General features: G+C 34.4%; 1 protein-coding gene across 4 annotated transcripts in view; it reads left to right on the plus strand.

The window, feature by feature from the left end:
* The window catches only part of MICU3 (mitochondrial calcium uptake 3), a 111,700-nt gene extending 100,853 nt beyond the window's left edge, over positions 1 to 10,847 (plus strand). For all 4 annotated transcript variants that reach the window (XM_078069682.1, XM_078069679.1, XM_078069680.1 and 1 more), the window contains 4 exons: positions 2,735 to 2,843; positions 4,617 to 4,774; positions 6,306 to 6,374; positions 8,013 to 10,847. In XM_078069682.1, coding sequence (XP_077925808.1) covers positions 2,735 to 2,843; positions 4,617 to 4,774; positions 6,306 to 6,374 — 336 coding nt within the window. In that variant the 3' untranslated portion in view covers positions 8,013 to 10,847. The remainder of the gene's footprint in view (positions 1 to 2,734; positions 2,844 to 4,616; positions 4,775 to 6,305; positions 6,375 to 8,012) is intronic.
* The last annotated feature ends 1,168 nt before the right edge of the window (positions 10,848 to 12,015 follow it).

Genomic DNA, 12,015 nt, shown 5'->3' on the forward strand with positions numbered 1-12,015 from the left:
ATAGCTGGGTCACAAAGCATCCTTAATTTTTAACATTTTAAAGAACTACCAAGCTGCTTTCCAGAGTAACTATATTAATCCATTAGTAATGAATGAAGTTTCTATTTTCTCTACCTTTTCTCCACAGTAACACTTGTTACTGCCTGCCTTTTTATTTTGAGTCCTCCTAGTGGATGTGAAGGGGGATCATTGTGGTTGCGACTTGCATTTCCCCGGTGGATAATGATGTTGAGCGTCTGCTCTTGTACCTGTTGGCCATTTGTATATTTTCTTTGGAGAAATGTCTATTCAAGTCTTTTGTCCATGTTTTCATCATGTTGTCTTTATGTTACTGGTTTTTAAAAGTTCTTTAGATGTTCTCGATACTAGAATCTTATTAGATACATGATTTGCAAATATTTTCTCCTATTCTGTGGGCTTTTTACTTTCCTTGATAGTATCCTTTAATACGCAAAAATGTTTACTTCTGACAAAGTCTCATTTATCTATTTTTAATTTTGTTGCTTATACTTTGGGTGTCATATTTAAGAAACCATTACCAAGTAGGAGATACAGCATCCCTTCCACTTTGAAAATAAACAATATATTAATGTTAAAAAAAAAAAAAAAAAGGAGGGAAGAAACCATTGTCCCAATTCCAAGGTCATGAAATTTTCATTTCTGGTTTTTATAAGATTTTTACAATTTTACCTATTAGGTTTAGGTCTTTGATCCCTTTTGAGTTAATTTTTGTATGTGGGGTGAAGTAAAAGTCCGGTACCTTCCGTTGACACGCGTTTATACAGTTGTGCGGCGCCGTTTGTTCAAAAGAAGGATGTTCTTTCTCCAATAAATGGCCTCGGGACTCTTACTGAAAATCAAGTCTGTCATAGGTATTTGGGCTTATTTCTGAACTCTCAGTTTCATGTCTTTTTTTTTTTTTTTTTTTTTCAGTTTCATGTCTTTTTGATGCTTTAAATTTTTCAGTTATTACCATCATTTTGTTTTTGTTAAAATGTAAGTTACTTCTTTTCACTCCACTTCTAACAATTAGGACACATTCCATTCAGACCCAAATGTCCCATCAACAAAAGTGATCCTGGTGGTGAGGGTGGAGAGGAGGAAGAAGTGACCATCCCCCCTCTCTCTGACACGTTGTTCCCTCACTGCTGTTAGGAGTGGATTGCTTTAAATTATCTCCACCAAGACGAATGCCCTGTTTTTCAGTTTACAGTTCCGTATTTCCAAACACAAAGAGTTTAATCCACATGGAAGAATTACTGTATGGTTTTGAATTTGACTTGTCTTTTCCAAACAGGAGAACACTGTTTTGAAAAATCTAAAGATTCAGATGGTGAACATTCTATTCTGTCATTCCTTGATTTGCTTTTTAATCTTAGGTTCCGTAAAAGTATTGACATTTTTGTTTATACTTTGCTTAAAAATTGCTGTGGCAGCTGGTGGCAGCATAAACTGATACAGAACCAGAACAGTGACCAGTTTCCTAGCAACAAGCTCTCCATATCAAGACAAACCCCTTCTGGCTCAGTCCCCCTAATTGATTCAAACAGCCCTCCCTGGAAAACATGGCAGGTGGGATTGGGTCACGAAGCAGAATCCAGGGTTGGAGTGTCTGTAAATGAATATTAGAAAAGAGAGAAAATTGTGAAGAGAAAAGACAGTGAGAATTCTCCTTGTAAGTAAAAAGGCGTTGCAAGTGAAGTGGAAATAATGTATGCCAAAAATTAGTACTATTATTTTGATAATAAATTGGTAATGAATATTATTTTGATAATCATTTAATCAGTATTAATCAGTATTGGCTTATATTAGACTCTTCTGGTTCTTTCCCTGGCTTTCCAATGCTGCCTTGTTGGTTTCCCTTTCCTTTTACTTCTACATTAAAGTATGAAATTGTTAAGCCCCAGCTCTTAGCCCTCTGCTCTTTTTCCCTTTACTTTCTCAATTATGTCGATTTTGCTGAGAACACAATAATTAAATGTAGCTCTTCGTGTCCAAATTGGTATTATCTAAGATACATTGTGCTTATTTTAAATAATGTTCCTGTTTAATTGAACTAGTAGCAGTAGCAATAATTGCAATTTATGTAAATGACATCCTAGAAGCCTTCCCATGGTCCTTCACCAAGCCCTGGTGTTGGGCCCAGAACTGTAAGTGTGCCCTCACCGTACTTCCTCCTGCTATCCTGGCAGTGTTAATCACGACAGAAATAAGTAAAAGTACACTGCTTTGGGCTTGCTCAGCATGTTGGCTTTTGCATTGTCATTATTACAGATGTTGATGACCTACCTAATGCTAAGTTACATTTAAGGAATACATGTACAGGAGAAACTGGTGTTTTAGGGGTTGTCTTCCCCTTACTTTTTTTTTTTTTCTTAATCATAGTTACTTTCAGGGTTTAAAAAATTTAGGCCTGAAATACAAAGTTATCACAATTGAAACTTTTTTATTCATTTTTGTTGTATCATTTTTTGAAACACTGTGCTGATAATGACAGTGTTTTAAAAATATTTTCACCTAGCATTGCTAATGATAGCAACCGCATGCAGTGGAAATTAATCTGAGTGAATTTTACATTTAATTTGGAGAAAGGAGGCTTCAGAACGTGCCCTGGAAATGTTTACTCACAAGATACATTGCAGATGCTTAATCTATTTATTTCTAGTAAGTATGGATATTTATTGTAATAAATTTGGCAAAACTAAATATATTTACATATATTCTCTTAATATAGGGCATCACGTTTGATGAATTCAGGTCATTTTTCCAGTTTTTGAACAACTTGGAAGACTTTGCAATAGCCTTGAATATGTATAATTTTGCAAGTCGTTCTATAGGGCAAGGTAAGTAATCGTCTTTCAAAAATTAAAAAGAATAATAATCATGTGTTGTTTCTAGGAACTTTGACAACAAATTAATGAGACATTTCATATTGGCCATCAAATTGCCTGAAAGCGTGGTGTATGCTTCAATGGGAAATCTATTTTCCCTAAGCAGAGTTTAGGGAAGTTTGCTAAATTTTTCCATTAAACTTATTACTGGCCTTCATTTCATATTATGGGGAAGAGGTAACAATGCTTGTAAAGATCCAAAGAGGAAGAAACCTCATGGCCGCTGGTAACATGGAGGGATACGTGTCTACCTATAGAAGAGCCAACTGGCCATGCCCAAACGTCATCACAGGATGATATTTATATTTCCGATTTTACCCTCAATCTCTGCTGACTCAGAAACCTGAATGTTGGCGCCAAAGCCCCCTCTGCTGTGGACTTACCTCAATCGAGTTTTATGAATAATATATAAAATTGAATGTTGATTTTGCATGAATTTACAAAGAAATACAGCTGTCACAGAATTCAGAATGCTGTCATCCTCAGGACCAGCTCATTCTTGCCCTGTAGACAGACTAACAAGTCCAGTCGTTTTTCTAGGATTCTGCGGCTGTGACCATTTTCCCTTCCTTCATGGGCCATATCCTTTTTTAATATTCTTGCCACATGAGGACTTTCTGTTTATGTCTTTGAAGTAATTTTACCTGTGTCTGCCATAATCTAGTAAATGCTAATTCCCAAGTTTAAATCTCAGAGGACAGTCTTGTTATTCCCAAGCTCTGGGGAAAAGCCAAACTGTGAGCCCTAAGTGCTAATAAATTATCTCTCTCCCAAAAATGTAGATATTGCATCCCTCACTTAGCTGCATTCATGTATTCACTGAGTTAGAGAAACCTGAAAATTATTCATATTTCACCCTTTGTCTAGTGCAGATGTTCAAATAAGGCATCCTCTCAACTCAACCTACCTTAATGTTTTCAAACCAAAACTTTGGGAGCCCAGCCTTCACAGACCAGCATTTACTGCCATGATAAACCCACTAGTCAACCTTGAGAAGAAAAACAAGTCAGTATCTGCTTACCTGGTTCAGAATGGAAAGTTGCTCTTTTATACTTTTTGTAACTGGAAATGAAGGAAATCAAAAGTGTGTTCTTGCAGGTGCTAGGAATAAGTATATCTCTCGTTTCCTCTCTGATGTTTCCTAGACAACTCACAGAATAATCTTTCTAAGACATAGACCTCTTCTGCAACATACCTGGTATGGAAACTCTTCAGTTCCGCAAGCTGACCCCATCCATCTGTCAGGGCTCAGCTCACATACAAATCACAGCCTTTCCTAATCACTGCTCTTCCCTCTCCTTTCCCTACGACTCCACACTACAGACAGAAGTAATCACTCATGTCCAAGTTCTCATACACTTTGTTAATATCTGTGTGGTCCTGTGTTAGGTTATTTGGGCAGGTGTCTCGTTGCCCATCTGAACTGTAAGTTTCTTGATAACGTATTCATCTTAATTTCTAAAGTGTCTGTCACTGATAGTAGGTGCTCCTTAAACATCCACTGACTATGAATACATTATTAACCTAAGATACAGCTACTTCTTGGTCCTTTTAATTCAAACCACAAACATTTTCTGTTCCCTGAAAGATATCATGACTAATGAGGAGTCGTGTGTTACCTAAGGTCATGACCCATGTTTAGAAAAACTTCTTTTATAACCTTTCTAGCAATTAGCACATTATAAAAATAGTGTTAACTGTTTACTTCTTTTCTGTGATGTTTAGATGAATTCAAGCGTGCCGTCTATGTAGCCACCGGCCTCAAACTCTCACCACATTTAGTGAACACCGTCTTCAAGATTTTTGACGTTGACAAAGATGATCAATTAAGTTATAAAGAATTTATTGGAATTATGAAAGACAGACTCCATAGAGGATTCCGGGTAAACCAATACATTTGAAGCCTATTGATACCCTTTTTAAAAACTGAAGAAGGAAAAAACCCTAAGTTTCAAAAACAATGTATATAAATTTTTAAGGATATAAATGTGAAATGTTATATTTGAAAAGAAAAAACATAAGGTCATACTTATTTTCCAAAACACTTTAAGGTGATAGATAAAAGTTAATGCTTTTTAAAAATATAAATCAGTTTGAATTTCAGTAACTTATTTTCATATTCAATTAATTTAATGTCTCCATCTCAGTTTGTGGGGAGAAATGTTGCCAAATATTTTTTGATTAATTCAGTCAGCACACAGGCAATTCAGACTTGGTACTATACAAAGAAATAGCATGATTCTCGGGGCGCCTGGGTGGCTCAGTCGTTAAGCGTCTGCCTTCGGCTCAGGTCATGATCCCAGGGTCCTGGGATCGAGCCCCACATCGGGCTCCCTGCTCAGCAGGAAGCCTGCTTCTCCCTCTCCCGCTCCCCCTGCTTGTGTTCCCTCTCTCACTGTGTGTCTTTCTGTCAAATAAATAAATAAAATCTTTAAAAAAAAAAAAAAAAAAAGAAAGAAAGAAATAGCATGATTCTCATTTTGCACGATGCAGATTTCCACTAAGCAATTCGAGACTCTTAAGTCACTGCATCTTCAGTACTTTAAATGGAGAACAAGGTAAAAAAAATTTTGTCTATTGAACTGTTTTTTTTTTTTCCTGTTAACACCTTATACTGAAAATTACTGATTTTTTTCCTCAGAAATATGTTTTAAGTTATGAAATATAGTGTAAGTCAACAAATGTTTACACATTTAACATATTTGTGGATGTGCCACAAATGGAAAAAGAAAAAATTTTTCTAGTAACAGCTAGAATGTTCAGCCTTCTCTCTTTGGTAAGAATACCCCTAAGTATTATACATCTAAAAAGATAAAAAGTTATATATACCCCCCAAAAAAATCAAGATTCATCTGAAACGTTTTTAAAGATCTTTTTTTTTTTTTTTTTTTCAAAGATTTTATTTATTTATTTGACAGAGAGAGACATAGCGAGAGAGGGAACACAAGCAGGGGGAGTGGGAGAGGGAGAAGCAGGCTTCCCGCAGAGCAGGGAGCCCGACGTGGGGCTCGATCCCAGGACCCTGGGATCACGACCCGAGCCGAAGGCAGACGCTTAACGACTGAGCCACCCAGGCGCCCCCTTTAAAGATCTTTAATTATTTTTTAAAAATCCAGAGTGTTAGTACAGATACTGTGTACTTAACTGCCACCTAGCGGTCACTTGTTAACATTGGAGACTGATGGCACAAATAACCTGAAAGGATGGATATACGTTGAAAATCACCTATTTTTCCTCAAAAATTTTAGAGTAGCAAGATCGAATTAAAATATAAACTATGCTAGAAGCCTCTGACACTGTATTTCTCTCTCAAATTTTATGTGTTTTTATTTTTGCTTTATGTATTTATTGCATACCTGTGTCCCCATAACATTTTATTTACATTTGCTTACTTTTTAATCCTCTGTTCTACAGGGTTATAAAACAGTGCAGAAGTATCCCACTTTCAAATCCTGTCTAAAGAAGGAACTTCATAGCAGATAAGTATGTTAGCGTCTCTGTCTAAATTTGTTCAGTAACAAAGGAAGGGTCATAATCTATTTTTCTATGATGACGTTTAGGAAATCGCTGAAAGAAATAGACTTAAAACTTATTTTTTATTTTTAGGCCACTAATTCAATTTACAAATCATTCTTCTAATGATTTTAGACCAGTAATTTAATTTAAGAATTAGTCATTACAACAAAGCATTGGTTTGCTACTATTAAGCTGTGATGCAAAAGTGAACTAGAATAAATCTACTCATCTGACTGGAATTCTCTTGGAGTGTCTCGAAAGAAAAATTTTCTGTTAAACCTACAGTTTTGTATCTGAGCAGATACAGTATAATGACTCCAAGCAGGATTTTCATCATCTAGGACCATTAGCATCTAAGGAATATTAGTTACTGTTTTGTAAGATCATGTCCAAACATCGGCTGCAATAACAGCAGGTAACTTTTTAGAGTTATTTTAGGTGCCTGGCCCTGTACGAGGTGTTCCACATGTAGAGTCAGAGATAGATGTCCCACTTAACACCAGGGAAAACAAAGACGTAGTGAGTAATTATCCAAGATAACTTGCTAGTCAATGGCCCACTAGGATCTGAGCCTCATTCTGTCTGATGGCAAAGCCATCTTAGTTACTAAACTATCACCATAGAATGCAGTAATTGAGAAAGATGCAGGAGATTCATTGATTTTGTGTCAACCCAAAGAAATAACTCATATTTGCTGCTCATCTCCAGAATGAGAGGTTTGCCTTTCCTTTTTTCTTGTAAAAGCCTATTGTAGCTATTAAATGTTGGTTGATTGTGGGTTCTGATTAGTTAGGTCTGGACAATGAATGCTTGCAAATACGTATATTTCTTGCTATTTCTCTTGAGCTTGAAACGTTTGTATTTGTCTATAGCAGTATTTCCCAAAGTGGTTCCATAGGATATCAATGTGTATTATTCTAAAAAACAAAAAAGCTGCTTGGTCAAATAAGCTTGAGAAATACTATAATAAGCATGGTTCAGTAGGTTTCTTCCCCCTTAGAACTTATCAGATCTTAATATGCCACTATTTATTTGTCTCTCTAAGAGAAAACCAAGTATCAGCTATTTTGCAAAGCTTTCAGATCTGTTTTTATGGAACTCATTTGGGAAACTCATGTTGGATCTAAAATGTTTAGAGGCAAGTAGGCTTATTTATCTATCTAAGGTGGTAACTGTTGAGTGAACAAAAGAAGTCAGGTCTTCTTTGTCTCTATTTGAAGGAGCTTTATACTCCCTTTAAGAATTTAAACTAACATTAAAAAAAAGTAGAACCCTATCATTTGTTCATTTAGGTAGTATTCCCAACCATGTAGTAGTACATAGCCCGAGAGACAAAAACAACATTTCTTTTAGACCTTTACAATACCAAAGATTAGACAAGTTACTAAACAAAATACTCAACTTTTAAGTTAAAGTTTTAGTTAAGTCTTTGAATCTTATATTTTCTATCGAGTGTTTTCATTATGTGCCTTACTGTTTCACATTAATATCATAATAATAGTTGATTAATGCCATTACTCTTGGTTTCATCCTAAATAAATATTGCTTACATATATATATATATATATATATATATATTTTTTTTTTTTTTTTTTTTTTAATTAGGTACTTCCAAAGCAAAGTTTTAAGGATTATTATCTACACAACGATGCAAGAAGCACAAATTTCAGAGAATGGAAGCAGGTCTGAGATCAGAACATGTAGAAATGAAGGAAAAGATGAAATGCTAATTATGATTTTTCTTGACAGAATTCTTGAACATAAGACACTTAAAATGCATCTTCTCACTAACTATACATGTTATGTGTTATCAAGTTGAGCTTTTGCCTTGATTTACTGAACTCTGTACTTTTTCATTCCCTTCAGAAGTATATAGATACTTCCAATGACTATACAAGAATGTATTTAAATTTATTTATTTATTTATTAGAAATTGCCTCATTTCAAAATAATGTATGACTCCTGGAATCTAGATCCCTTAAAAATTAACAGCAACAACATATTTTCTTTGGTTTTGGACTGTGAACTTATTTTCAGAAAATGAATATTCCTTGAGATTTATTTTAGGGCCTTTAGAATTGTTGAAAAATCCCCATTATTACCAGGTTTTTAATTACATTAAAATAATTTTGAAAAACAAATAGAAATTAAGCTACTGTATAATATACTGTGATGGTTTACATTGTACTTTTAACGTTTAAAAGTACTTAACATATATTGTGTGAAGCATATAAAGTTTTTTAAAAGTTTTTGCTCATTTACCAAAGTCATCAGAATGTCTGTTATTCTTTTATGTATACAGTAAAGAAATGTAAAATGTAGATATTTTCTTTCCTCAAAAAAGTCCCATCTCGCTGGTGGAAAGAGTAGCATTTTTGGCAGCCGTCACCATCCTTGCCGTTCTGGTCCTGGACACGCTTCTCCTGTCCACAGACGGCGTACGTTCATACCACTAGTCAGAATAGTCTCCTGCAGCTTTGTGACCTATTGCACATCGTTAGTCCGCGAGTGCTATAAAACGCAAATATGAAATGGTTTAGAAGAGCGATGTATATATTTGGTAGAAGTTAATATTTTGTTTCTTGTGAAAGGACCACATGCCAGACAGCCAGTAATAATGAATAATTTAAGTGTAATTCATTATTTCAAAACAATATGACTTAAAGAGAAAAGAAAAGCTTTCTAGTGAGAAACAAAATTAGACTTTCACATGGAGAAAATAATTTGATAGTACTTAATGGAAGTCTCTTCAGTTAAAAAGTGTAGTTTATAAAAGGATACTGTGCAAAAATAAAAGAATGAATTTAAGTTAATATATATTATATGTGGAAGATAAGTTCATTTATCTTCTTTTCTAAGATGTATTTAATGTAAATTGTACATACTCTAGCTATTATCTTGCTTTTGCATATGAAAATGGGAAATACTGACTTTGTTTTTGTGAGTTTTGTGAGTTATTAATGTGAAATTGATAGTTCTCCTCAGCCTATTTATAAAAGTAATGTTATTTCCAAGAAGATGTTACTATTAGCATTGACTATGTATTTGTTAAACTTTTTACATTCTTTATCTGGTATTATTTCTTATATTGCTATAGAAATATATGATTTGAAGATTCCATATAGTATAATAATTTAATTTCACCTGCTTTGAAGGTTGATTCAATTGATTGACTAAATGAAAGTGCCAGCCCACTCATTTAACATGCCCAAAGTCTATTTTACCTTACACTGGGTGTTCTCAATATTAATTATTTGCTATCCAGGATAATTGAGAAATGCAATTTACTTTTATATTTAAGTTTTATTATCTTGCCTACATGGAGAAATTGCTATTGAGAACAGTTCTTTAAATAGAGATTTAAAAATGAATTAGCTCATTAAAATTCTTTATAATTCTCTCACTCTCCAAAGGCATACTATATACGCAGTCTTTTTTGCTTTTCAGTATAAATGAATATTCCTCTGTAAGGCTGCAGCATAATATTAAAATGGGAATAAATAAAATATTCTGATAAATTAAAATGAGAAAGAGTAATTACAGTGATTCCCTCTGTCTTATCACTGTTGACCTTTATCATCTATAAGATGGGAGGTGAAAATCTCTTACTGGATTATTGTTTACATTGATTAAAAAAATTTTAATGCTTTGAAAATAGTAACAGACTAAATACATGTATGCTGTTACTCTCAGTTACTTCCTTCTACAAATTATTCTGTGGGAACATGAAGCTATACGTAAATTTTAGTATCATACTCTCTACAGAAAGTCTACATGTTAAAAGGTTTATGCTATTTCTCAGAATCATTTCATATTGAGAAATTCATTTAATTTAAGTCCTAGTTTATTGTTCTTATTATAAAATACAATGGTAAAGCAACCTGTTGTACATTCTTGTATTATCTCAAAATGAATATACCTGCCCTTAAATAGAGAAACGTAGTACTTCGTTTGTATGTGTATCTGTGGACTAATGTCTTTCTGAGAAACGTCACCTCCGAACTTTGAAAATTTTTGTTGATAACCAAACCAACATTGATCTTAGATCTTAGACCCTCTGGTATAGCAATACATGCCAGTGAGATTAATCTCATCGGTATTTTAGTAAGTGTAAATAAACCACAGAGCCATAAGCTTCTCAAACTGTATGATAGGAATTCATAGAGAGTTAGAGTCAGAGCTTCATGTGACTGAATGGAATATCAGTTTTGTTTTTCAGTACTGATTGTTTAAATGTCTTAAAGTAATTAAACCAACACTGCAGCAGACCCTGTTTTACTAATGTTAGTACTTGGTAGGCATCATTTTACTAAGACAACTCCTACTGTTTCATAGCTGTGTGTTAACATTTTACATAGTGCTTTTACTCCCATAGGCTGTAAAAATATGAATTGTATAATATTCACTAATGTTAAAATAAAAATTCTAAGTGATAAGAAAGCATTGTGGTTTTTTCTTTTAATTGACAGCATTTTTACTTTGTGTCCTGCAATCAATCACATCTTATATTCTGTGAAATACTGTATGATGAAAACCAACGCAAAGATATAATTCTCTGTATCTTTATAATTACCATTAGATCACAATCAGTATTTTTGGCAGACATCTTAAAAACTGAGGAATATACCTATAATTGTGACTATAGGCACATAAATATACAACGCTGAGAGGAAATGAAAACATTATTATGAAAGTTTTCTGGAAAAGATAAATTTAATCCAGTGTTGTAAAGGAAGAGAAGGACAAGCAATTATGGGAAACAGGATAGAGAAAGTAAGAAGAGAATGGAGAAGGGATCTGAGTGAGGAAAGATTTTTTAAACCTGGATGGAATAGAGGCACCTGGGTGGCTCAGTCAATTAAGCGGTTAAGCATCTGCCTTCGGCTCAGGTCACGATCCCAGGGTCCTGGGATCGAGCCCCGCATTGGGCTCCCTGCTCAGCGGGAAGCCTTCTTCTCCCCCTGCTTGTGCCATCTCTCTCTCCCTCCTCTCTCTGTCAAATAAATAAAAGAAATAAATTGGGATTGAATAGACAGTTTTTAGAAAAATAAATTTAAAGACATGCAAGTTAAATCAATGACAATTGATTCCCATTCCTTTCCCATATCAGACTGAAGAGATGGAGTGGTTTGGAACACAGTGTTGGTTAAGCGTGCATGGCAATTACTGGTGAGGCCATACATTTGGGTGCAGCACCTTTGGAGGGCAATATCTAGAAATAGCTCCAAGTTCTGACCTAGAATTTTACTTCTGGGATTGTAATATCCCAATACATATATTCATAAATCTGCATGCCAACAAATCTAGCTACAAAAATGACACTGCATGTAACTATGAAAAAGAATGAAGTCTGCTTATCGTGCTGATCTGAAATGATTGGCAAGGTATTTTTATAGGAGCACAGCAAGGTACAGAAGAATCTACAATATGCTGTTTCTGTTCAAAACACACTTTCATTGCCTAGAATTGTATTTTAATGTATCTTTATCAAAGTTATATGTATATATTTCTGAAAGTCAAAGAGCTCTAGAGGGTTAAAATAAAAACCAGCATCTCTCTTCCCCTCAACCCTCACTTCTGCTTTCAGAGGCAATGCCACTTTCTAATC

Source organism: Halichoerus grypus, chromosome 3 (assembly GCF_964656455.1).
Source record: "Halichoerus grypus chromosome 3, mHalGry1.hap1.1, whole genome shotgun sequence".
Taxonomy (NCBI): domain Eukaryota; kingdom Metazoa; phylum Chordata; class Mammalia; order Carnivora; family Phocidae; genus Halichoerus; species Halichoerus grypus.